Raw genomic sequence first — 27,502 nt, 5'->3', positions numbered from 1 at the left:
ACTGCTGTATATCATGCACGCACTGCTGTATATCATGCACGCACTGCTGTATATCATGCACACACTGCTGTATATCATGCACACACTGCTGTATATGCTCTATACACTGCTCAATTATTATTATGGACACATAAGGCTGCTGATTGTGCAGTATATACAGCTGTGTGTGGGTGTTATGCATTTTATGTTTCTGCTACTTCCTCAGTATTTCACCATTTCCACAGCAATTTGTTTCACATGCGTGAATTATTATTTCCGTGATTACACAGGGATTTTTCTACTTTTAGATGATGGAGTGAGTCTCATTGTGAAGTCATCGCCTCATCACAGCTCTTCCCACCAGTACAGGCCTCACAGAGGATAAGACATAATATTCTGCAGGAGATTGCACTCATCTACCTATGGGCATGATCTACTAATGTGGAGACCTGGTTACCCCAATACGCTGCACACACGGGGTAGATTTATATTCCAGCTCAGGGGGGTGCAGGCAGTGGAGGCCATCGCCTGTGTTACCCTTCTGCACTCTCAGCAGCTCCAGGTCGGTCGCACATAGTATAATCTGCAGCCTGTACGATATAAATTGTAGTGAAGATCCCCGTGGTGGTAACAAGGACCCGGAATAGGAGGACGAGCTCCCGCAGCAGTTTTATTTCCTCGGACACCTTAGTGATGAGCAGATCGGGAGGACGGCGGCGATGATCCCGGGACCTTCTCTCCGCTGTTTCCCGGCTTCTCTGGTAGTGACGGCTACAAACGCTCAGTGGAGATGTTGGAGGATGGGAAGTGCTGGAGAAAGCGCGCTCACCCGTCCGGCTGTAGCCGATAAAGGGCTTTTATCCCGGGCAGGGAAGCACAAGGGGAGAGCGGAGCTTCACTCTGGTACGGTCGGGAGAAGGCGGGACCTGTGCTCAGTGTCAGCCAATAGAAGGTCAGGACGGTGCAGCTCAGCAGCCAATCAGTGCGCAGTAAGACTGTATATAGAACAGACGCCGCCAGCTCCGGCCTCAGTGTTTTCCTCACAGGAGATTTTTTTGTGTTTTATTTCCGCATCACACGATGGCAGAGACCGCACCAGCCGCCGCTCCTCCTGCCGCCGAACCGGCCGCCAAATCTAAGAAGCAGCCGAAGAAATCCGGGGCCGCCAAGAAAAGCAAGAAATCCTCCGGTCCCAGCGTCTCCGAGCTGATTGTCAATGCCGTGTCCGCCTCTAAGGAGCGCAGTGGGGTCTCTCTGGCCGCCGTGAAGAAGGTCCTGACTGCCCGAGGCTACGATGTAGAGAAGAACAACAGCCGGGTGAAGCTGGGCGTCAAGGGTCTGGTCACCAAAGGCGTCCTGCTCCAGGTGAAGGGCAGCGGCGCCTCCGGATCCTTCAAGCTGAACAAGAAACAGGAGACCAAGGACAAGGTGGCCAAGAAGAAGCCAGCAGCTGCGGCCAAGAAACCCGCTGCAGCCAAGAAAGCGGCCAAATCTCCTAAGAAGGCCAAGAAGGCCCCGACCGCGGCCAAGAAGAGCCCGAAAAAGGCCAAGAAGCCCGCAGCTGCCAAGAAGGCGGCAAAGAGCCCCAAGAAGAAGGCGGCTCCGAAACCCAAGAAAGTGACCAAGAGCCCGGCTAAGAAGGCGGCAAAACCCAAAGCTGCCAAGAGTCCGGCTAAGAAAGCGGCGAAAGCCAAGAAGCCCGCGGCTAAGAAATAAGCTGCAGCCGCCCTGATACTTCCTCACAAAGGCTCTTTTCAGAGCCAACATCTTGTCCCGGCAGAGCTGTGATCAGGAGCGGACATTGTATTTTCATTCTTCCGCACAGTGTCGCCATCTACAGGATCCCGCACACTGGTGTCACTATAATGAGGGTTATTATTCCCCGGCTCTGGCGCTGTATTCCCGCCATATCACGTGTGCAGCTGATCACACCCGGCCGCGTCCTGCAGGTCACAGCAGCGGGAGTGATGCGCGTGTAATGAGCTCTTCTGTCGCTGCTCCCTTGTGAGCGCAGATTGGAGCCTACAAGTCACATGTACTAGAGTCACTATCATCAGAATTTGGAGCCGGGAACATAGAAACCCGCGTTAGGATGTGTAGGAGGAGGGAGCGGCGCTGTACAGCTCTGCGGGAATATACAAATACAGGCACATCGGCGGCTCCTGTAACACCCGCTGCTCTGATACAGACACTACCCACAAGAGGGAGCTGCGGAGACCCCACCCGCATCTGTAGGGCGGGATTACTGGCCCTCAGGCTCCGCCTCCTGTGAGCAATGATTGGTCGCGGACATCACACCCTATTGGCAGCTTGTGTTATTTTATGAAATATCCAATGGGGTGCTCTGCATGAAGCGGGAAAACGAGCAGCAGAGTATAAATCTCCTGCTCTCTGCGCTGCTCCTCATCACATCTGTTCTCCTCTATACTGAGCTATGGCCAGAACTAAGCAGACCGCCCGTAAATCCACCGGAGGGAAAGCTCCCCGCAAGCAGCTGGCCACGAAGGCCGCCAGGAAGAGCGCTCCCGCCACCGGCGGAGTGAAGAAGCCTCACCGCTACCGGCCAGGCACAGTCGCTCTCCGTGAGATCCGCCGGTACCAGAAGTCCACGGAGCTGCTGATCCGTAAGCTTCCCTTCCAGCGCCTGGTAAGAGAAATCGCCCAGGACTTCAAGACCGATCTCCGCTTCCAGAGCTCGGCCGTCATGGCCCTGCAGGAGGCCAGCGAGGCTTATCTGGTGGGGCTGTTTGAGGACACAAATCTGTGCGCCATCCACGCTAAGAGGGTCACCATCATGCCCAAAGACATCCAGCTGGCCCGCCGCATCCGTGGGGAGAGGGCCTAGATCTGTCCTGCACCCCGAGTACAACACAAAGGCTCTTTTCAGAGCCACCCACATCTACCGGAAAGGCTACAATGTCCTGCTGCTGTGGGGTGAGCGGAGGGCGGATCTCCTGTGTCCTGGTGAATGCTGTTCGCTCACTGATCTATCATGTGGCTGATCATGTAACACCGGGTACATGATGGGGGTGGTATAGCCGAACATGGCGATATCTGAGCACAGTCCATATCCTGCTGTGCTGCGGTCACTACAGAGTAAGAAGCAAAGTTCTGCTGTGAGATGAATGTGTTAATGCCGCTTAATGATAAGGCACGGAGAGGAGCAGCTGCCGCCGGGCACAAGGAGCCGCCGCCGCCGGGTACAGGGAGCCACCACCGCCGCGTACAGTGAGCCGCCGCCGGGTACAGGGAGCCACCACTGCCGCGTACAGTGAGCCGCCACCGCCGCCGCCGGGTACAGGGAGCCGCAGTCACCGCCGCGTACAGTGAGCCGCCACCGCCGCTGCCAGGCACAGGGAGCCGCCGTCGGGCACAGGGAGACGCCGCCGGGTACAGGGAGACGCCACCGCTGCCGGGCACAGGGAGAAGCCACCGCCGCCGGGTACAGGGAGCCGCCGCCGGGAACAAACCTGGGGGATGATTGGCAGTCAATCTTCTCCTGTTTGATTTTAGCGCTCCTCACGCCGACCCCACCTACAAAGTATGTCCTCACGTAGGCAGTGCCAGCGTGGGGACGTAGTCTTTCAGGTATAGGAAATGCAGCGTTCAGCATTGAACACGCTGTGTGGGGTTTTAAAGGGCCAGCAACCAGCAAGATGCGGCTGCCGCTCCAGCACTGCAGTCCCCGGGAATCAGCCCGGGGGCCACAGAAAAAGTCGCCGTGGGCCGGAGGTTCCCCACCGCTGCTCTAGCTGTTGATCCACTAGTAATTGATGATGTAAGAGGGAGGATTTTATATGAATAAACCTACAATGAAGCCTCTGATTGCACAGAGCTCCATTTCACAGAGCAGCGTCTCTGTGTCCTGTATTCTAGAGGGAGAGGAAAAGAGGGTTTTTTTCTTCTATTAAAATTACTAAAAATAATAAAAAAAAATAGAATGTCATTTTATTACACTTTTTATAAAATAATAAACATCACAAATCAGCAAATATTATGGGCATATTTGGTGTCCCTGTAATCGTAACGACTTGAACAAGACAGCAATCAGATTATTTATGGGGATCGGTAAATGGCGGGAAAAAAAAGCGCAAATTATTTTTCTTTATTAAATCCCATAAAATATGTAATAAAAATGCATCGCTGAGGCCGTGTTCACACGTAGTGTAAATGCTGCATTTTATCTGCATGTGTCCGCACCACGAGCGCAATAACATTCTTCTCTGATTATTGCGTGTTTGCAGTATTTATTATTCATTGTCCCCTTATTTGATATGTTTTGTGCTGATGTGAATCCTGAAGATTATAAACAAAAAAAAAAACCACCAAATCCGCACAGTTCAGCAGCGACTTCAGACCAAGGCTGGAGATTTCATTACGTCTCATCCACTTTGCTTGGACATTTACTCCGTGTTCACATGTAGTGTACCGTAAATGCTGCATTTTTTTCTGCTGTTTTTTTGCACACATATTTTGCTGTGTTTTATTGTCTTTATCAAAAAAACAGTTCAGTTGAATTGAATTTTAAAGACAATAATATAAAGAACCTCAATTACCAGAATAAAATGTAACCTTTATTAATATCTAGATTTAGTTAAAATACACCCAGTGACTGTGAGCACACATAGGGGCATACAAGCAAAAAAGGGGCATTACCAAATGGGATCCCTCTAAATAAGGAAGGAAGGGACTGCCCTTAGCTATGGGGAATTATATGCTGGCGTGTGTGTAGCATACACCCCCTTTTAGAAAACTAATTATTTCTTGATGCCCCCCAGATATCAAAAAGCATTCATTACACCATAGGTGCACAAAAGGGTAGAAGGGGTGGACAGTCTCTATGGAGTCCCTATCTCACCCTATACATGCTTGCTCCTACCTACCGACGGGGGGTTTGACGCCGTAGCTTTTTGGGCGCCCCATTCCACGTCGGCTTACCCTTATGCACCCTACCTCAAGGTGAATGATTACTAAACAATTTTTAGAAATTCAAAAAAATTCCAAACATTCATGGATCAGATCAAATGCAATTATTGTACAATCTGTACGAAAAGTATGCAAAGGGGCCTAAATGACTAATCCTCAATGCATTCTGATCATCACATAATAATTGAAACCATGGGGGCGGAGTAAAGTGGAAGGGGAGACAATCTCGGTAGGTAGGAGCAAGCATGTATAGGGTGAGATAGGGACTCCATAGAGACTGTCCACCCTTTCTACCCTTTTGTGCACCTATGGTGTAATGAATGCTTTTTGATATCTGGGGGGCATCAAGAAATAATTAGTTTTCTAAAAGGGGGTGTATGCTACACACACGCCAGCATATAATTCCCCATAGCTAAGGGCAGTCCCTTCCTTCCTTATTTAGAGGGATCCCATTTGGTAATGCCCCTTTTTTGCTTGTATGCCCCTATGTGTGCTCACAGTCACTGGGTGTATTTTAACTAAATCTAGATATTAATAAAGGTTACATTTTATTCTGGTAATTGAGGTTCTTTATATTATTGTGTTTAATTGTCCAAGTAAAGTGGATTCCATGAGAACACGCCGCTGATCTCTGCAGTTTTGATGCTTTTTTTCTCTGGAGGTTTCTATGTGGAACTTAAAAAAACGCAGGAAAAAGCCTCTCTACAATAAAAACACTTAAGCCTTGTGCGCACTATGGGTTTTTGCCGCGTTTTTAGCGGCTTTTTTTTACCGCGTTTTTGTGCTGAAAACGCAATGACATTGCTTCCCCAGCAATGTCTATGGGTTTTCATAAGTGCTGTCCACACACAGCGTTTTTTTGTAGCTGCGTTTTTGTGGTGACCACAAAAATGCAGCATGTCAATTATTTCTGCGTTTTTCACCTATTGAGTTCAATGAGATGTTCAACAACGCAATGAAAAACGCATATAGCCGCGTTTCTATGACTAAAAACGCAGCTATAAACGCAAGGGGTGGGTACTACAGTGACGTGTACAGGAAGAGGATTCCTTCTGTTGGTAAACACAGAAGCATGAATCCTCCCGGTACCGTCACCGCTGCCTCCAGCTCCCGTCCGGTGCCATGTCAGCTCCGTGCGGCGCCATGTCTGGGCGGGAGGTGGAGGCAGCGGCGAAAACCAAAGTGAACAGTAGAAAAAAAAAAAATGTCATATATACTCACCTGTCCGCAGGGTCCCGGTGCCATGCCCGCTCCCATCTCCTCCCGGTACCGCCGCTCTGGCTGTGTGCAGTCTCCCCGGGGCAGGACCTTGCTTGCAGGACCTGGCGGTGGATCACCTGATGCAGTCACCTGATCGTAGTCTCGCGATGTCGCCAGCTTTTTCGCGCCCGGCCGGCTATCAGCTGATCCTGCCGTCAGGGGACTTCATCAGCTGATTACCGGCAGCTCCTGCAGCGATCGGACAGGATCAGACTCCCGTGCAATCGATCGCTCCAGGAGCTGCCGGTAATCAGCACAGCACATAAGTGAGTATGTATTTATTTATTTATTTTTTTCTTTCTACTGATGCATCAGCTGATTGTATAATCGGCTTTTATACAATCAGCTGATGTGTGATGGGATTCAGGCACTTGATCCTGACACATAATCTGATCGCTTTGCCTTCCAGCATACCGATCAGATGATATTGGATCCGGATTGGACGGCGCGGGACCCTAACCCAGGATTACTGCCGAGGGGGGGTTCTTTATTTCAATAAAGATGGAGTCACTAATTGTGTTGTGTTTTATTTCTAATAAAAATATGTTTCTGTGTGTTGTGTTTTTTTTTTATCATTACTAGAAATTCATGGTGGCCATGTCTAATATTGGCGTGACACCATGAATTTCGGGCTTAGGGCCAGTAGATAATATACAGCTAGCCCTAACTCCACTATTACCCAGCTAGCCACCCGGCATCAGGGCACCTGGATGAGTTGGATACAGCGCCAGAAGATGGCGCTTCTATGAAAGCGCCATTTTCTGGGGTGGCTGCAGACTGCAATTCGCAGTGGGGGTGCCCAGAAAGCTTGGGCACCCTGTACTGTGGATTCCAATCCCCAGCTGCCTAGTTGTACCCGGCTGGACTCAAAAATTAGGCGAAGCTCACTTCATTTTTTATTTTTTTTTAATTATTTCATGAAATTCATGAAATAATTAAAAAAAAGGGCTTCTCTATATTTTTGGTTCCCAGCTGGGTACAAATAGGCAGCTGGGGGTTGGGGGCAGCCCGTACCTGCCTGCTGTACCCGGCTAGCATACAAAAATATGGCGAAGCCCATGTCATTTTTTTTTTCTTTTTGGGCAAAAAACTGCATACAGTCCTGGATGGAGGACGCTGAGCCTTGTAGTTCTGCAGCTGCTGTCTGCTCTCCTGCATACACTCGTTCTACAGCTGTCTGCTCTCCTGCATACAATGAACATTTTGAAGAAGGAAATGACATCAGACTTTTTTTTTTTTCATCAACAATCTTTAATGGCATTGTGCACTGATTAAAAACGCAGCAAAAAACGCACCAAATCGCGGCAAAAAACGCATGCGTTTTTGTCGCTTTTTTAGCCGCGGGTGCGTTTTTTGAGACAAAAACGCACATAAAAATGCAGCGTGAAAAAAACGCCTAGTGCGCACATACCCTAAAAAACGCAGATTCACATCTGAACCAAAAACGCATTAAATAATAGAGAAAAGGCAGAAAAAATGCAGCAAAATGGAAAAATCAGAGAAGATTGTTAGTGTAGTGTCAAGGTCAGAATGACGATGATGATGATGAGACTCAAAGGATCTCTCGATATCCGGCTGCTGCTTCTAATTAAAAATGTCATGTGTGCACACGAGAATGAAAAATAACTGCACAGCAAGTCAGTTATGTCTATCTCCATGACTGGCTCTTGACCAAGTGGTTCTTTATTGTTTGAAAGAAACTCTAGACCAAACAGTAAGGGGGTGTGAACAAAAGTTTTAGTCCAATCAGGTATCGTAGGTCAGGGCTTCATGACGTAGAGAGATCTGCATATTCTCCTTGGATTGGACAGTCCAGGCTCCAGGAATTTTCCTTTGTCCATCTGTGTTGGGTGTAGAACAGGAAATGGTGGCCATTTTCAAGCTATACATATAGTATATACTGAGTCTAAGGAAAATACACTGAATATGCAATATACATATATACATGTTAGTAAGAAACAAAAGCATTCACAAATATGTGAGTTAGTTCACATCTACTGAACTATATAACTGAGTCTATGAAATGGCTGAATTAAGTATTTTTGGATACTCAATTCTTTATCCTCAACAGTCCCCCCTAAAGACTTACTTCTGCCATTTCTAAATTCTAAGGGTACTGTGTTCCCTTAGGAAGAGAGGTAGAAAGATCTGTTGAAAAACCTGCCTAACTGAACGTTGAAACATGGGCGGAAAGGGGAAAGGGGTTTTCTTCACCGGTTTGAGACCAAGGACTCCTAGGCGAGTCCTCACCCTTTGTAGTTGGACTTTCCCATGTCTCAAGGTTCTCTAAGTCCTCTCTTCTAACTGTTCTGGCAATGCTGGTCTAAAACTGTACAGGGTTTTCTGAAAAGGATAAGTATGAGCAGAACGCTCAGTGCAGCTCTGGTTGATTAACCCTTCTACAATGCGAGGTGTGGATCCATAGATTTTTCTGTGGTTGGATCAGCTCCTCTAGTGTTGACTCATAGCTCTTTCTCGCTTGTCCTTTAGGATCAATCAGTTTCCTGACTGGAGACCATATGCTAATAACTCTGATTTAAGATCTGGAATTGGAGAATACATCTGTGTCACAAACCACCGGGGGGGTCACTCAGAAATCCCCCGCGCTGGCTACCAGTACGTCACAATCGGGGGGTAACAAGTGGGGGTCACCCCTCCTTTATACCTCCCGACCGACAGACAGAGCACGTGACGCGCTCTCTAGCGCCCCTCTTATGGTCAGGCCAATTATGGAATTGCCCGACAATAAGCAAGGAGGCCGCTATACTACTTATGCCGATTATTGAAGGGTCCCCGGTGAGAGTAAGGTATATATTCCCCCGACCTCCGCGGGCGGAATATATAAAATCTCCCCGAATCTCACTGGCCTCCCCACAATAATCCTTGGCACAATTCGCTGCCACCAACCGATTTACGGTAACTATTAGCCGAACACACAGACGTGGGATTCAAGATCGAGATAACAGAACAGCCCAAGATTAATTATATAATTTAATCAGCCTAAAGCACACTAGAAACTACAATATATACAATAGGGAATCTACAGAATATACATATGTCAGAGTACAGTTACAATCAAAGCATGGGTTACAAACAGGCATACACAGTTCCAGCAGTTACCTTGTTGCGTCTGGCCACAGGGGGGCGCTGTAGACCAGGTTTCCAGGAACTCCCACAGGTGTTTCCTACACGTGACCCCCAGCGAAAGAACACTGGAAAATGGCCGAAGTAGGGTTATCAACCTGGGCAATCCAGGTCCCCTCCTACCTTAGTGACCTCACAGGGAAGCACTGCCACTCCCCCTGCATGGATCAGAATTATCCAGCAAAGGGGATATTGGCCATAACTTTGCCTGGGAGCGTCGTAGGCAGACGCCAATGCTCTCATTGTGACAGTTATGAATTTAGCTACAGAACGAGGGGACTCATGACCTGTCTGCCAGTTCCCCATTGGCTGATATCACGCCTGGGGCATTTCCCAATGTCCTGCTCCCATAAAAAGGGTGTGCCGGCATCGTCCGCATGCGGAGACACCATTTTTATGGTTGCCATATTTATCGGAAATATGGCTTGCGAGATATGAACCATTTTTTACTGGAGTCGTTCTGTCTAGCTAGTTCCATAGCCTTGCTAATGAGATACAACTCTTGTTACAGGGTGACGGCAGGAAGTCATCCTGTGTCCATTGTTCCCACACCACCTCATCTCCATATCACAGGACATGGCCATGGAGGTGTAAGTGGAACACTGAGAACAAGAAGGGAGGGGGGCACTGCCAGGGAGTGATGAGGGATTATGACTGGAGTCATAATTCATCTTCATATCCCGGGATTTGCCTCACACCTCCCCCCTTTTGAGGGCGCTAGGGGGCAGCACACTCCGGTGTTCCCCCGTGCGCCCGTCCGCGACCTCTCCTTGTCGGGACAGCCCGTCTGCGTTACCGTGGTCACGGCCCCTTTTGTGGCGAATGGTGAAGTTGTATTGCTGGAGCGCAAGGCTCCATCGCAACAATCGCCCATTCGTCCCAGAGACGGTGTGCAACCAGCTGAGGGGATTGTGGTCCGTCTCCACGATGAAGTGGCGCCCGTATAGATAGGGTTGCAGACGCTGCAGGGCCCACACTATGGCCAGGCACTCCTTCTCCATCGTGGAATAGGCAACTTCCCTTGGTAACAGCTTCCTGCTCAGGTACAAGACTGGGTTCTCTTGGCTCGCAGAGTCCACCTGGCTGAGCACCGCACCGAGGCCGAAGTCACTGGCGTCGGTCTGTACTACAAACGGCCGCGTGAAGTCGGCTGCCTGTAGCACGGGCGGGCTGGACAGGGCGTCCTTTAGGGCCCGGAAGGCTGTCTCGCAGTCCATTGTCCAATCGACTGCAGAGGGCAGCTTCTTCTTGGTGAGGTCCGTCAAGGGCTTTGCCAGGCTACTATAGCATGGAACAAACCTCCTATAGTACCCAGCGGTCCCCAAGAAGGACATCACCTGCTTCTTGGTCCTGGGGGTGGGCCAGGATGCGATGGCTTCCACTTTCTCAGGCTCGGGCTTCAGTGTTCTCCCACCTACCCGGTGACCGAGGTACTGGACCTCGCTCATGGCCAGCTGACACTTTCCCGGCTTGATGGTCAAACCTGCCCGGTGGACCCGCCTGAGCACCTGTGCTAGATGCTCTAGGTGATCTTCCCAGGTGGGACTGAAGACGGCAATGTCATCCAGGTACGCGGCCGCGTACCCTTCAAGTCCCTTGAGCAGGGTGTTGACCATCCGCTGGAAAGTGGCAGGGGCATTCCTCATCCCGAATGGCATCACCGTGGACTCGTACAGTCCAAATGGGGTAATAAAGGCAGAGCGTTCCCTGGCCTTGCGAGTCAGGGGGATCTGCCAATATCCCCGGCTCAGATCCATGATGGTCAGGTACTGAGCCCCGGCCAACTGATCGAGCAGGTCATCGATGCGTGGCATTGGGTACGCATCGGCGACCGTGACCGCATTGAGCCCCCTGTAGTCCACGCAGAACCGAGTGGTTCGGTCCTTCTTAGGGACGAGGACTACAGGCGAGGCCCAAGCGCTGTTGGATGCCTGGATCACCCCCAGCTTCAGCATCTCGTCAATCTCCTGGCGCATGTGTTGCTGCACCTCCAGGGAGACCCGATATGCCGAACGCCGGATCGGGGGATGATCCCCAGTGTCCACGTGATGGACAGCCAAGTCAGTCCTTCCGGGCTGGTTGGTAAACAACCCCCGGAAGGGGTGTAGGGTGGCCCACAGCTGGGACCGTTGGTCCTCCAAGAGCTGGTGGCCAACCTCCACATCCTCAATGGATCCGCCTGCCCTAACCTGGGCTAGCATATCCAAGAGGGTTTCCGCTTCTCCCTCCTCGGGCAGGTTGCACACGGGGAGCGCACATGCCTCCCGCTCATGATGTGCCTTCATCATGTTCACATGGAAGGGCTTCCGCCTTCCACGGGCAGGGTCCAGGGTGACCAGGTACGTTACAGGGTTGAGCTGCTGGTACACGAGGTATGGGCCTTCCCAGGCTGCCTGAAGCTTGTCCTGTGGTACGGGGACCAGTACCCACACCTTTTGACCCACTTGGTAGGTCCTCTCACAAGCGTTCTGGTCGTACCAACGCTTCTGATCGGCCTGGGCTTGAGCCATATTGTCGTGTACCAGTTGCGTCAAGGCCTGCATTTTGTCCCGGAAGCGCATGACATACTCGATAACCGACACTCCAGGGGTGGCCAAATCCCCTTCCCAAGCCTCTTTCACCAGAGCCAGGGGGCCCCGCACACGTCGCCCGTACAGGAGCTCAAACGGTGAGAATCCTGTTGAGGCCTGTGGAACCTCCCGGTAAGCAAATAACAGGTGTGGGAGATACCGCTCCCAGTCACGCCCATGGGAGTCGACCAACATCTTAAGCATCTGCTTTAAGGTGCCATTGAACCGCTCGCACAGGCCATTAGTCTGTGGATGGTACGGGCTGGCCACCAGATGTCGCACCTGGACTTGCTTACAGAGGGCCTCCATCAGCTGGGACATGAATTGGGTCCCCCGGTCAGTGAGCATTTCCTGGGGAAAACCCACTCGGGAGAAAATCTCCAGCAATGCGGTGGCCACCTTGTCAGCCCGAATGGACGACAAGGCCACTGCTTCTGGGTACCGGGTGGCATAGTCCACTACCGTCAGTATGAAGCGTTTCCCGGAGCTGCTGGGGATGGCCAGCGGGCCGACCAGATCCACAGCCACCCTCCTGAAAGGCTCATCGATGATTGGCAGAGATACCAGTGGGGCTTTGGGGCGTGGCCCCGCCTTCCCCACTCTCTGACAGGTTTCACACGAACGGCGGTAGGCAGCCACATCGGCCCCCATTTTTGGCCAGTAGAAATGCTGGTTTAACCTGGCCTTGGTCTTAGCGATCCCTAGGTGTCCGGCCATCGGAATCTCATGTGCGATCCGCAACAACTCCGTCCGGAACGGATAGGGTACCACCAACTGTCGGTCCCTGGGCCACGCCTCCGGTGAACCCTGCTGGACCGTGGCCCGGTACAGCCGTCCTTGGTCCCAGACCACTCGCTCCGGGTCCGAGTCCGAGGGAGGCTGTGCCGCCTGCTCCTTAAGAGCTTTCAGGCTGTCGTCAGCTTCTAACGCTGCCTGAAACCCCTGACTAGATGTGGCCAGAATCGACGAGACTGTCACATCTTCAGTCAGTACCCCGGGACCTGTGTCCTGGCCTCCACCTGACTCGGCTGCCACTTGGTCAGAAGGGGAAGAGCTATCGGACCTCCGGGAGGCCCCTTGGCTTCCAGCACTCCCACTGCGGGTGACAGCGGCCACAGCCGCTGCGACCGTGGGTCGTGCCTGCTCCTCCTCCGTTCCTGACCAAGTCGCCGGTTCAGGCAGACCTACCTGGCTTCCTGACACCCCGGTTGTGGGGGAACCATGCACCGAGATCTTACCTGGGAGCACTTCCGCTCCTGGACCGGCCCCAATCTCACCTGCCTGTTCCCCTCCTGCAGCAACAGAACCCCGCTGTGAAATCTCTGGGGACCCCACATTTGCTGTGGTAGCCCCCACCCCACACACTGGTCCTCCCCCTGCAGCACCCTGCTCTCTGCTTATCCCTGCAGAGGGCAACAGATCCCAGCTCACAGGCTGATTACTTGTAGAGGCATTGTCACACCTTTCTCTGACCCCCTCCCCTGTCACAGCTGCAGCTGAGTGTGTGTCTATGGTGTCTATGCAAGCAGAAATATCAGAGTTCACTCCCTCCTCCCTTACATCATTCATAGATAACACATTAACATTGTTAGGAGTCATGTCAGTACGGGCTGAAGGTTCAGCCCTTGGGGGGGGCCCAAACTGGGAGGTTATCTGCCCCAAATCTGTCCCAAGTAGCGCGTTTGCAGGGATCCGATCAGTTACCCCCACCTCCCTCACCCCCCGCCCTGCGCCCCAGTCCACATAAATGTCAGCAACAGGCAGCGCCGGGTCAGTGCCTCCAATCCCGGAGACAGCGAGGGTTTTTCCAGGGATCAAGTCTTGGGGGGGACACCATCTCACGCCGCACCAGAGTCACCTCCGAGGCGCTGTCTCGCAGTCCTATGGTCACAGACCGGCCGACGGTGACAGGTTGGAAGCTGTCCAGGGACCTACCACCACCCCCACCCACACAATACACCTTGGGCGGCCCTTGGGACGGGGACGGAGCCGGGGCCTTGGGACGCTGAGGGCACATGGCCTTGAAGTGTCCAGGTAGGTTGCACTGGTGGCACCGTCTTGGTTCCGCCACGGGCCTGGAGAGGGGAGTTGAGGGGGACACCCCCTGCAGTCTAGGGGCAGGTGGGGCAGTCGCAGAATTCATCTTACCCCCTCTCCAGGTGCTGCTGGTGGCCGCTCTCCTGGCCTCAGGGGCCCGGTTGTTGGTGTAGTCATCGGCAAGGGCAGCTGTAGCCGTGGACCCCTTTGGCTTCTGGTCTCGGATGAACTGGCGGAGATCCTCAGGGCAGTTCCACAAGAGTTGCTCCGTGATGAACAAGTCCAGGATCTCCGGTCCGGTGGAAAGCTGCAGGCCTTGGGTCCAGTGGTCGGCAGCTCGGGCAAGTGCCCGCCGGTGGTCAGCCCAGGAGTCCTTTGGTCCCTTCTGTAGGCTCCGGAACTTCTTGCGGTAGGACTCTGGAGTGAGGTTGTACTGTTGGATCAGGGCCCGCTTGATGGTGTCGTAGCCCTGATCTGCCTCAGCAGGCAAGTCCCCAAGGATATCCAGGGCCTTACCCCTTAAACGGGGGGTCAGGTATTTGGCCCACTGGTCCTTGTCCAGATGGTGCTGCAAGCAAGTCCGTTCAAAAGCAGTCAAGAAAGAGTCCAAGTCTCCATCCTTCTCCAGCACTGGGAAGTCCTCAACACGGACCTTTGGAAGTTTGGTGTCTCGAAGGTCACATGTGGCTGATGAGGGCCGGAGCTGAGCTAGCTGCAGCTGGTAGTCACGGTCTGCCTGTCGCTCTCGCTCTTCACGCGCTGCCTGCCGCTCTCGCTCCGCAGCCTCACGCTCTGCGTGCCGCTCCGCAGCCTCAGCGTCACGCGCTGCCTGCCGCTCTGCCCTGCGCTCTGCCAGGAGTTCCTTGTAGCCCTTCTGGTCTCCAGCCTGGAGAAGGGCCATAGCCATTTGAAGAAGGCTATCCGAGCCTCCCAGGCTCGGTGGAATGGCACGTGGTGATCTGCGGCACGCTGCAGAGCTAGGCGATTCACTGTCCCTTTCAGAGCGGAGGGCTGGCATCTGGCTCGTTGAGGAACCTTGGGTGAGCTCCTCCTCATCTTGTCCAGCAGTGCCAGGTTGCGCAATGTCCTCGGCAGAACGGTTTTCTGGCGTCGAGCTCCTGGAGGACTCGTGGGCAACCTCTTCATTGCTGTCCACAGCACCGTCCTCCCTCTCTTCGGCTCCTGCCTTAGCATTGGCCAGTTGCATAGCTCTGCTCCTGGTGCCATCAGCCATTCTTGCAGACTTTTGGTCACTGACACAGAACTGACACCTGATGCCTCCACACACCTTACAGTATCTGCACTCTGACACTCTAGTGTTGAGCTAGTCTGAAGACCCCAGCAGCCACAGCTGCTGCAGGCAGTCTTTAGTGTCTGGGAGTATGGGTCTCACACTCACACACACTATTATCTCGATCCCACCGCTATGCCACCAATATGTCACGAACCACCGGGGGGTCACTCAGAAATCCCCCGCGCTGGCTACCAGTACGTCACAATCGGGGGGTAACAAGTGGGGGTCACCCCTCCTTTATACCTCCCGACCGACAGACAGAGCACGTGACGCGCTCTCTAGCGCCCCTCTTATGGTCAGGCCAATTATGGAATTGCCCGACAATAAGCAAGGAGGCCGCTATACTACTTATGCCGATTATTGAAGGGTCCCCGGTGAGAGTAAGGTATATATTCCCCCAACCTCCGCGGGCGGAATATATAAAATCTCCCCGAATCTCACTGGCCTCCCCACAATAATCCTTGGCACAATTCGCTGCCACCAACCGATTTACGGTAACTATTAGCCGAACACACAGACGTGGGATTCAAGATCGAGATAACAGAACAGCCCAAGATTAATTATATAATTTAATCAGCCTAAAGCACACTAGAAACTACAATATATACAATAGGGAATCTACAGAATATACATATGTCAGAGTACAGTTACAATCAAAGCATGGGTTACAAACAGGCATACACAGTTCCAGCAGTTACCTTGTTGCGTCTGGCCACAGGGGGGCGCTGTAGACCAGGTTTCCAGGAACTCCCACAGATGTTTCCTACACGTGACCCCCAGCGAAAGAACACTGGAAAATGGCCGAAGTAGGGTTATCAACCTGGGCAATCCAGGTCCCCTCCTACCTTAGTGACCTCACAGGGAAGCACTGCCACTCCCCCTGCATGGATCAGAATTATCCAGCAAAGGGGATATTGGCCATAACTTTGCCTGGGAGCGTCGTAGGCAGACGCCAATGCTCTCATTGTGACAGTTATGAATTTAGCTACAGAACGAGGGGACTCATGACCTGTCTGCCAGTTCCCCATTGGCTGATATCACGCCTGGGGCATTTCCCAATGTCCTGCTCCCATAAAAAGGGTGTGCCGGCATCGTCCGCATGCGGAGACACCATTTTTATGGTTGCCATATTTATCGGAAATATGGCTTGCGAGATATGAACAATTTTTTACTGGAGTCGTTCTGTCTAGCTAGTTCCATAGCCTTGCTAATGAGATACAACTCTTGTTACAGGGTGACGGCAGGGAGTCATCCTGTGTCCATTGTTCCCACACCACCTCATCTCCATATCACAGGACATGGCCATGGAGGTGTAAGTGGAACACTGAGAACAAGAAGGGAGGGGGGCACTGCCAGGGAGTGATGAGGGATTATGACTGGAGTCATAATTCATCTTCATATCCCGGGATTTGCCTCACAATAATTGTTGGTGATATTGCATAACTGCTGAGTATTATTTTGAAAAAAAGATATTTAGCAAATGTATTGATCAATTCATTACTGCCCCATAACCAATTCACGGTAATCACTTATTTATGGGGTCCCTAACAAAAGGTTACCTCTATATTCGGTTAAAACCTGCTTGTGTGAATGGGTACCTAACCAAATGTTACCTCTATGTGCAGCTGAAACCTGCTGTGTATGGGAAGCAAGGGACCTGGCTATATAGGAAGTTGAATAATCATGGCTAAAGGGCGGGACTGGGTTCTCAGACAGAAAAAAAACCTGCATAACAATTTTTTTTTTTTTCTGTCTGAGAACCCAGTCCCGCCCTTTAGCCATGATTATTCAACTTCCTATATAGCCAGGTCCCTTGCTTCCCATACACAGCAGGTTTCAGCTGCACATAGAGGTAACATTTGGTTAGGTACCCATTCACACAAGCAGGTTTTAACCGCATATAGAGGTAACCTTTTGTTAGGGACCCCATAAATAAGTGATTACCATGAATTGGTTATGGGGCAGTAATGAATTGATCAATACATTAGCTAAATATCTTTTTTTTTTTTTCAAAATAATACTCAGCAGTTATGCAATATCATCAACAATTATTTTTTCCATTTTTCATATGGCTAGTTGTATTTTTCATTCTTTATGTATCATAAAGCAGTTATGCTTGTTCATATTACTCTGAATTTGGTGTGCAGCTTTCACTTCATATAGATTATGTATTTTTTGGCTAGCACCCTGTTCACATTTACAATGGTGTTCCAGCAGTCATTTTGATTATCTCTGGATCAGACACGTGCAAGCAGTGAGTGATAAAGCAGAATTTCACCTATAAGTGACCGCCCGTGTGCGCAGGTACATAGCGGACTAGAGCTTAGATCTGTCCTGATCACCTCAATATCAGTCTTATCACCGCAAAGTTCACTTTGAAGAGCTGATCATTCACCTCTGCCTGTTATTTTGCTCGGAGTCCTTTTGTTCTACAAAGTCATAACAATTGTAGTCACAACCATAAAGTCATTCCATGAAACAATAAGCATTGATATATAATGTACTACAATGCAGGAGGAATTTTTTTGCAAAAAAATACAAAACAAAAAAAAAACCAGGGATTACATACCTAACCATAATAGAGATTAAATCAATGCAGGGATAAAGTGCCAGCAGTGCACGGGTTTGGATCTAGCAACAAAACTGCTACACACCTGCTTAATTGCATGAATGGTATATAGGTAAGTACTACCCTGCTAAAAAAAAAGTCATAATTGTAGTCCCAAACGTGTAGCAATTTCATCAAATATTAGGTAAGTATTAGTGATGAGCGAGTACTAAAAAGCTCGGGTGCTCGAGGCTCGGGCCGAGCATCCCAAGATACTCGTGTACTCGGCCCGAGCACCGAGCCCAATGTTATCCTATGGGAGACCCGAGTATTTTTGTGAAATGACCCCCCGGCAGCATGGAGAAACCCTAAAAATGGCACAAAAGTCTCAGAAGAGTGCTCAAATGACATGGCAACAGCATGGGGAAGACCCCTTGAAGCATTTATCACTGAAAAGTCACAGCTGTGAACAATTTTGTCCGCGTTTTACGCCATTTTTACGGACTCACCAGAAAACCTTCCAAAATGACCCCAAAATGATTTTTCATGGCGGAAATGTTAAGGGCACATACCCAATAGTGAGATAGAGCTGGTGTATGTTACTTTTTGAGATTAATACATGAAAGATTTTACGTGAAAACATTGTGTGGCACTCCGATGTCCCTGAGAAGAGACGTACATGAAGGCCTCTTGAGTCTAATGTGCCCATTTTGAGGAAGTGAGTCTTTGTAGTATTTTCCTTTGCCAGGGCAGTCCAAAATTGTGAGGTTCACCAATGCCCCTGCATACAGACGTGCATGAGGGCCTGTAAACCTGAAGTGCCCATTGTAAGGAAGTGGGTCTATTTCAGTATAGCCCTTTGCCAGGGCAGCCAAAAATTGGGAGGCTCCACATTGTCCCTGGATAGAGACGTGCATGAGGGCCTGTAAACCTGAAGTGCCCATTGTAAGGAAGTGGGTCTATTTCAGTATAGCCCTTTGCCAGGGCAGCCAAAAATTGGGAGGCTCCACATTGTCCCTGGATAGAGACGTGCATGAGGGCCTGTAAACGTGAAGTGCCCATTGTAAGGAAGTGGGTCTATTTCAGTATAGCCCTTTGCCAGGGCAGCCAAAAATTGGGAGGCTCCACATTGTCCCTGGATAGAGACGTGCATGATGGCCTGTAAACCTGAAGTGCCCATTGTAAGGAAGTGGGTCTATTTCAGTATAGCCCTTTGCCAGGGCAGCCAAAAATTGGGAGGCTCCACATTGTCCCTGGATAGAGACGTGCATGATGGCCTGTAAACCTGAAGTGCCCATTGTAAGGAAGTGGGTCTATTTCAGTATAGCCCTTTGCCAGGGCAGCCAAAAATTGGGAGGCTCCACATTGTCCCTGGATAGAGACGTGCATGAGGGCCTGTAAACGTGAAGTGCCCATTGTAAGGAAGTGGGTCTATTTCAGTATAGCCCTTTGCCAGGGCAGCCAAAAATTGGGAGGCTCCACATTGTCCCTGGATAGAGACGTGCATGATGGCCTGTAAACCTGAAGTGCCCATTGTAAGAAAGTGGGTCTATTTCAGTATAGCCCTTTGCCAGGGCAGCCAAAAATTGGGAGGCTCCACGTTGTCCCTGGGTAGAGACGTGCATGAGGGCCTCAAAACATTAAGTGTCCATTTTAAGGAAGTGGGTGTATTATAGTATAGCCCTTAGGCAGGGCAGCCAAAAATTGGGAGGCTCCACGTTGTCCCTGGGTAGAGACGTGCATGAGGGCCTCAAAACATTAAGTGTCCATTTTAAGGAAGTGGGTGTATTATAGTATAGCCCTTAGGCAGGGCAGCCAAAAATTGGGAGGCTCCACGTTGTCCCTGGGTAGAGACGTGCATGAGGGCCTCAAAACATTAAGTGTCCATTTTAAGGAAGTGGGTGTATTATAGTATAGCCCTTAGGCAGGGCAGCCAAAAATTGGGAGGCTCCACGTTGTCCCTGGGTAGAGACGTGCATGAGGGCCTCAAAACATTGTTCCCATTGCAAAGGAGCGGGTCTCCTGTCGTTGTAATGTCCATTCTGCAAAGAATGGGCGAAAAAATTTACCACTGGGGGTATACCTGAAACAAAGGCCTAAGTATTGCAATTTGTAACGGTCATCATCATGGTGGCGCATGAGGAGAAGGAGGAGCAGTCCAGCGATTATCCAAAGTCCAGAAGTGTGTACCCATGGGTGAGTGGAGGTACATGGCAAACTTTAAATTCCGCTCTCATTTGCTGGTGGTGTGGTGAAGTCTGGCCCAATCCAACCCTTGTTCATCTTGATCAGAGTCAGCCTGTCAGCATTTTCAGTTGACAGGCGGGTGCGTTTATCTGTAATGATTCCACCTGCGGCACTAAAAACACGCTCTGACAAAACGCTAGCAGCAGGGCAGGCCAGGACTTCCAAGGCGTAGAGAGCCAATTCATGCCACGTGTCCAGCTTGGATACCCAATAATTGTAAGGCACAGAGGAATGTCGGAGTACAGTTGTTCGATCTGCAAGGTACTCCTTCAGCATCTGGGCAAACTTAGGATTTCTTGTGGCACTACCCCGCACCTCAGGGGCTGTGGTACATGAGGGGCTGAGAAAACTGTCCCACATCTTAAAGACTGTTCCCCTACCTCTGGCGGATTGGACTTGTGCCTCTCTCTGCTGTACGCCTCGGTTGTCCACTGATTCCTGACCTATGCCGCTAGCGTTTTGTGAGGGGAATGCTTTCCCTACTTCCGTGAGTATGGCCTTCCGGAACTGCTGCATTTTGGTTGACCTCTCCTCCACGGGAATAAGAGACAAAAAGTTCTCCTTGTAGCGTGGGTCTAACAGTGTTACCAACCAGTAATGATTGTCGGCCAAGATGTTCTTAACGCGAGGGTCACGAGACAGGCAGCTTACCATAAAGTCAGCCATGTGCGCCAGACTCTTAACAGCCAGGACTTCAGTAGCCTGACCAACAAGATGACTGAACATGCTGTCCTCCTCCTCCTCCTCCTCCTCATCTACCCTGTCCTCTGGCCAGCCACGCTGAACCGAGGATATGACTGGTGTGCATGTCATATCCTCAATTTGGCCGGAGAGTTGCTCCATGTCTTCATCCTCCTCCTCGTCATAGTCCTCCACTGCACGTTGTGATGAGACGAGGCTGGGCTGTGTGTTATCACCCACACCCACTACTGTTTCTTGCTGCAACTCATCGCGCTCCGCCTGCAATGCATCATGTTTGTTTTTCAGCAGAGACCGTTTTAGAAGGCAGAGTAGCGGTATGGTGATGCTAATAATGGCGTCATCACCACTCACCATCTTGGTGGAGTCCTCAAAGTTTTGGAGGATGGTACATAGGTCTGACATCCATCTCTACTCCTCAGGTGTTATGTGTGGAGTTTGACCCATTTCCCGACGGCTTAGGTGATGCAGGTACTCAACAACTGCCCTCTTCTGCTCACATATCCTGACCAACATGTGCAGAGTTGAATTCCAATGCGTGGGGACATCACACACCAGTCTGTGAGCCGGAAGATGCAAACTGCGCTGAAAGCCGGCAAGGCCGGCTGAAGCAGTAGGTGACTTTCGAAAATGTGCAGACAGGCGGCGAACTTTTACCAGCAGATCAGACAGCTCTGGGTATGACTTTATAAACCGCTGAACCACGAGGTTGAGCACATGGGCCACGCATGGAACATGTGTCAGCTGGCCTCGCCTCAAAGCCGCCACCAGGTTCCGGCCATTGTCACACACGACCTTTCCTGGCTTTAGGTTCAGAGGTGTGAGCCAGTGATCTGCCTGCTGTTTCAGAGCTGTCCACAGCTCTTCTGCATTGTGGGGTTTGTCACCTATGCAGATTAGCTTCAGCACAGCCTGTTGCCGCTTCGCCGAGGCAGTGCTGCAGTGCTTCCAGCTTGTGACTGGTGTGGAGGGCACAGTGGATGAGGATGCGCAGGAGGAGGAGGAGGCTGAAGAGCATGACATTCCGGAGCTGTAGAGTGTGGGTGAAACACTGACTGAGGTAGGGCCTGCAAACCTTGGTGTGGGAAGGACGTGTTCCGTCCCTCGCTCAGACTGGGTCCCAGCTTCCACAATATTAACCCAGTGTGCCGTCAACGAGATGTAGCGGCCTTGCCCACAAGCACTTGTCCACGTGTCTGTGGTTAGGTGGACCTTGGGTGAAACAGCGTTGTTCAGGGCACGTGTGATGTTTTGTGACACGTGGTTATGCAACGCGGGGACGGCACACCGGGAGAAATAGTGGCGGCTGGGGACCGAGTAACGTGGGACAGCTGCCGCCATCAGGTCACGGAATGCTTTTTTTCCGTATCCCCGACGCTTTTTGTATCGCATCCGTCCGTGCGTCCCGCCGAGCGCTGATTAGGGATGCAGATAACGGATCGGCATCCCTGCTCAATTTTTGGCGTGACTTTTTTCCGTATTTGCGACGCTTTTTGTATCGCATCCGTCCGTGCGTCCCGCCAAGCGCTGATCAGGGATGCACATAACGTATCTGCATCCATGGTCAATTTTTGGCGTGACTTTTTTTTTTTACGTATCCCCGACGCTTTTTTTTATCGCATCCGACCGTGCGTCCTGCAGCGGCCGATCAGTGCACTGCGTTTGAAAAGTCAAATGGCGCTCCTTCTCTTCTGAGCCCCGCCATGCGCTCAAACAATTACTTTCCACCACATATGAGGTATCTGCGTACTCAGGAGAAAATGCACAATACATTTTATGGTGCATTTTTTCCTGTTACCCTTGTGAAAAAAAAAGCTACCTAGTTGAAGCAACCATTTTGTGGTAAAAAAAAAAAAAATTCTTTTCACGGCTCAACGCTATAAACTTCTGTGAAGCCCCCAGGTGTTCAAAGTGCTCACCAAACATCTAGAAAAAATATTTGAGGGCTCTAGTTTCCAAAATGGTGTCACTTGTGGGGGAGCTCCACTGTTTAGGCACCATAGGGGGTCTCCAAACGTGACATGGCGTCCGCTAATGATTCCAACCAATTTTGCTGTCAAATGGCGCTCCTTCTCTTCTTAGCCCCGCCATGCGCCCAAACAATTACTTTCCACCACATATGAGGTATCTGCGTACTCAGGAGAAAATGCACAATACATTTTATGGTGCATTTTTTCCTGATAGCCTTGTGAAAAAAAAAGCTACCTAGTTGAAGCAACCGTTTTGTGGTAAAAAATTTTTTTTTTCTTTTCACGGCTCAACGCTATAAACTTCTGTGAAGCCCCCAGGTGTTCAAAGTGCTCACCAAACATCTAGAAAAATTATTTGAGGGCTCTAGTTTCCAAAATGGTGTCACTTGTGGGGGAGCTCCACTGTTTAGGCACCATAGGGGGTCTCCAAACGTGACATGGTGTCCGCTAATGATTCCAACCAATTTTGCTGTCAAATGGCGCTCCTTCTCTTCTGAGCCCCGCCATGCGCCCAAACAATTACTTTCCACCACATATGAGGTATCTGCGTACTCAGGAGAAAATGCACAATACATTTTATGGTGCATTTTTTCCTGTTACCCTTGTGAAAAAAAAAGCTACCTAGTTGAAGCAACCGTTTTGTGGTAAAAAAAAATTTTTTTCTTTTCACGGCTCAACGCTATAAACTTTTGTGAAGCCCCCAGGGGTTCAAAGTGCTCACCAAACATCTAGAAAAATTATTTGAGGCCTCTAGTTTCCAAAATGGGGTCACTTGTGGGGGAGCTCCATTGTTTAGGCACCTCAGGGGGTCTTCAAACCCGACATGGCGTCCGCTAACAGGTGCAGCTAATTTTGCACTCAAAAATTCAAATGGCGCTCCTTGCCTTCCGAGCACTGCTGTGTGTCCAAACATTTGATTTCCACCACATATGAGGTATCTGCGTACTCAGGAGAAAATGCACAATACATTTTATGGTGCATTTTTTCCTGTTACCCTTGTGAAAAAAAAAGCTACCTAGTTGAAGCAACCGTTTTGTGGTAAAAAAAATTTTTTTTCTTTTCACGGCTCAACGCTATAAACTTTTGTGAAGCCCCCAGGGGTTCAAAGTGCTCACCAAACATCTAGAAAAATTATTTGAGGCCTCTAGTTTCCAAAATGGGGTCACTTGTGGGGGAGTTCCATTGTTTAGGCACCTCAGGGGGTCTTCAAACCCGACATGGCGTCCGCTAACAGGTGCAGCTAATTTTGCACTCAAAAATTCAAATGGCGCTCCTTGCCTTCCGAGCACTGCTGTGTGTCCAAACATTTGATTTCCACCACATATGAGGTATCTGCGTACTCAGGAGAAAATGCACAATACATTTTATGGTGCATTTTTTCCTGTTACCCTTGTGAAAAAAAAAGCTACCTAGTTGAAGCAACCGTTTTGTGGTAAAAAAATTTTTTTTTCTTTTCACGGCTCAACGCTATAAACTTTTGTGAAGCCCCCAGGGGTTCAAAGTGCTCACCAAACATCTAGAAAAATTATTTGAGGCCTCTAGTTTCCAAAATGGGGTCACTTATGGGGGAGCTCCATTGTTTAGGCACCTCAGGGGGTCTTCAAACCCGACATGGCGTCCGCTAATGAGTGCAGCTAATTTTGCGTTCAAAAATTCAAATGGCGCTCCTTCCCTTCCGAGCTCTGCCGTGCGCCCAAACAATTGATTTTTACCACATATGGGGTATCAGCGTACTCAGGAGAACATGCACAATAAATTGTATTGTGTACTTTCTCTTTTCTCCCTTGTAAAAATGAAAATTTTATGGCTAAAGTAACATTTTTGTGTTAAAAAGTAAAATTTTCATTTTTTCCTTCCACATTGCTTTGGTTCCTGTGAAGCACCTAAAGGGTTAATAATCTTATTGGATGTGGTTTTGAGCAGTGTGAGGGGTGTAGTTTTTAGAATGGGGTCACTTTTGGGTATTTTCTGTCACCTCGGCCTCTCAAAGTCACTTCAAATGTGATGTGGTCCCTAAAAAAATTATTTTGTAAATTTTGTTGGAAAAATGAGAATTTGCTGATGACCTTTGACCCCTTCTAACTTCCTAACGGAAAAAAAATTTGTTTCGAAAATTGCGCTGATGTAAAGTAGACATGTGGGAAATGTTATTTAGTAACTATTTTGTGTGACATATCTCTCAGATTTATGGGCATAAATTTTCAAAGTTTGAAATTTGCGAAATTTTCAATATTTTCGCCAAATTTCCTAAATTTTCACAAATAAACGCAAAAAATATCGGCCTAAATTTACCACTGACATGAAGTACAATATGTCACGAAAAAACAATGTCAGAATCGCCAGGATCCGTTGAAGCGTTCCAGAGTTATAACCTGTCAAAGTGACACTGGTCAGAATTGCAAAAAATGGCCCGGTCATTAGGGTGTTTTAGTGGCCGGGGGTGAAGGGGTTAAGGAGGGCAGTTCTAATTGTGTAAGTTTGTAGGGGTTTTGTTAAAATATCCAGAACCTTGCATTGCTGGCACTTTATCCCTGCATTAATTTAAACTGTTTAATGGTATGTAATCCCTGATTTTTTTTTTTTATTCCTCCTACATAGTATAATTATATATATAAATAATAATTATTTGATGGAATGACTACATGGTTGTGACTACAATTGTTATGACTTTGGCAGCAGGGTGGTACTTACCCATATGTAATTACACAGGTCTGTAGTGATTTTTTTCCTGCCAGAAGTCTCTTGCATCTGTCATCTTTCCCTCTTTTTTATATTCAATATTTGTATCTGATATGGTTTTTGTACCCAAATCAATGTCATTGTTTTGCAGGATACCCCACTTGTTTCTCCGGTTTTTCTTTTCATTTTTTTATTAGTGGTTTTGCAAACACCCCATGGGTAACCAAACAGGTCTCCCTGAGGTCTCTCTATTTACTCGATCTTTTTACTAGTATTTACTTGAATCATATCTGAAGGATTTTGCTTTTTCTAAGCTTCTATTGCTATGGACCTCTCACGCTCCGGTCAGGAAGAGCCTCGGCCAGTCGGAGCATTGTGTGCGATCCCCGCCCCAGTTATACGGCCGTGTGACTGCTGCCTAACTACTGCTCCCATCATCCCGTGCCTGCTCTGCACTACTACTCAGCAATCTTCATACTCTGGCTGGTGATGAAGCCGTTTATATTCCTCCACACACCGGACATTGGCGCCAGAGTGTGAGGCCGCTTTTCTGGGAAAATGTAAGATCATGTTATAGCACGGACCTCCTGCTTGTAGCTGTGGAACTGATCTGTACATAGACTGCAGGAATAAGCGACTGGGGAGATAATGACGGAGATCTGGAAAGGTGCTTACATAACACGTTAGTGTTCGGTGGAGTGTATCTATGGACTGTATTTGGGCTAATTCTCATGGGGAAGAAGTTATATTAGAGTCAAAAGAACTGCAGAAGAAGCAGAAAGGGCGGTAAATTCAAACTCCCTAACAGTCCCGTATTCAGCCAATCAGCAGAGGAAAGGGCGGAGTTCTCAGTTTATAAAACACGCCCCGGACCCGCGTCATCTCCTCAGTTCTCCTTCTGGTCCGACCATCCTCTACATAAAGGAGGAGCCGGCGGCAGTTCATCACTTGTTCTGTTCTAACTACTCTGAAGATGTCTGGTCGCGGTAAAGGAGGAAAAGGTCTTGGGAAAGGAGGCGCCAAGCGGCACAGGAAGGTGCTCCGTGATAACATCCAGGGCATCACCAAGCCTGCCATCCGCCGTCTCGCCCGCAGAGGAGGCGTCAAGCGCATCTCCGGCCTCATTTACGAAGAGACTCGCGGAGTCCTGAAAGTTTTCCTGGAGAATGTGATCCGTGACGCCGTCACCTACACCGAGCACGCCAAGAGGAAGACCGTCACCGCCATGGACGTGGTGTACGCGCTGAAGCGCCAGGGCCGCACTCTCTACGGCTTCGGGGGTTAATTCTGCTCTATTCTGACAACACAAAGGCTCTTTTCAGAGCCACCCACATCTACCTGAAAGGCTACAATGTCCTGCTGCTGTGGGGTGAGCGGAGGGCGGATCTCCTGTGCCCTGGTGAATGCTGTTCGCTCTCACTGATCTATCATGTGGCTGATCATATAACACCGGGGTACATGATGGGGGTGGTATAGCCGAACATGGCGATATCTGAGCACAGTCCATATCCTGCTGTGCTGCGGTCACTACAGAGTAAGAAGCAAAGTTCTGCTGTGAGATGAATGTATTGATGCTGCTTAATGATATTCTTAGGATGAGACCCGTGTGGGTGATCGGGTGCAGCGAATATTCACCGGAAATAACGCTGTATGAGGCAGCTGGATAGATGGACGCAGTGTACCGGGTTTATAGACTCCTGTGTAATCACCGCGTCTTGGACACTTTAGTCTCGGATCGATGGCGGCCACCGAAGATTAATGATAACCCTTCAGAATAATAATGGCGGCTCATCCTCCATCCAGCGCGATCACCGTGTGCGGGGGCAGCAGGTCTGGAGGACAGGACTGCGCTGTATCCGGAGCATTGTAGAGCTGCCCCAGACCTGAATCCTCACAATATAATCCCCCCTATATGCAGAGGCGCAGGCTATAATCAGATGGACGGAGAGCAGCGATTGGGGGGATGTTCACAATAATGGCAGGAGGGTCACAGCAGCGGAGACTGAAAAGTAACTGAAACCGCAGCTGAATACGGTGACACCAAAGGGTTAACACACGGATGAGCGCTCTTAAAGGGAACCTGTCATCAGGAATTTGGCTTTCAACCTAAACGTTTCCCCCTCTGCAGCTCCTGGGCTGCATTCTAGGA

General features: G+C 49.8%; 3 protein-coding genes across 3 annotated transcripts; all 3 read left to right on the top strand.

Annotated features, from left to right (window-relative positions):
• Positions 1–1,033: 1,033 nt before the first annotated feature.
• Positions 1,034–1,695, top strand: LOC142246256 (histone H1.3-like). The gene has a single exon (XM_075319292.1). It carries the CDS (start codon positions 1,060–1,062, stop codon positions 1,693–1,695), a length of 636 nt encoding a protein of 211 aa, XP_075175407.1. The 5' UTR covers positions 1,034–1,059.
• A 718-nt stretch (positions 1,696–2,413) lies between these two features.
• Positions 2,414–2,824, top strand: LOC142246255 (histone H3). Its single transcript, XM_075319291.1, has one exon. It carries the CDS (start codon positions 2,414–2,416, stop codon positions 2,822–2,824), a length of 411 nt encoding a protein of 136 aa, XP_075175406.1.
• A 23,502-nt stretch (positions 2,825–26,326) lies between these two features.
• On the top strand, positions 26,327–26,638 carry LOC142246254 (histone H4). The gene has a single exon (XM_075319290.1). The coding sequence runs from the start codon at positions 26,327–26,329 to the stop codon at positions 26,636–26,638; it is 312 nt and encodes a 103-aa protein (XP_075175405.1).
• Positions 26,639–27,502: the final 864 nt, after the last annotated feature.

The sequence above is a fragment of the Anomaloglossus baeobatrachus genome, chromosome 7, assembly GCF_048569485.1.
Source record: "Anomaloglossus baeobatrachus isolate aAnoBae1 chromosome 7, aAnoBae1.hap1, whole genome shotgun sequence".
Lineage (NCBI taxonomy): Eukaryota > Metazoa > Chordata > Amphibia > Anura > Aromobatidae > Anomaloglossus > Anomaloglossus baeobatrachus.
This window is presented reverse-complemented; position numbering and strand designations above follow the sequence as displayed.

What these genes read in the sequence shown, in the direction of transcription:
- LOC142246254 (XM_075319290.1), top strand. Translation starts at nt 26,327, where the DNA reads ATGTCTGGTCGCGGTAAAGGAGGAAAAGGTCTTGGGAAAGGAGGCGCC.
- LOC142246255 (XM_075319291.1), top strand. Translation starts at nt 2,414, where the DNA reads ATGGCCAGAACTAAGCAGACCGCCCGTAAATCCACCGGAGGGAAAGCT.
- LOC142246256 (XM_075319292.1), top strand. Translation starts at nt 1,060, where the DNA reads ATGGCAGAGACCGCACCAGCCGCCGCTCCTCCTGCCGCCGAACCGGCC.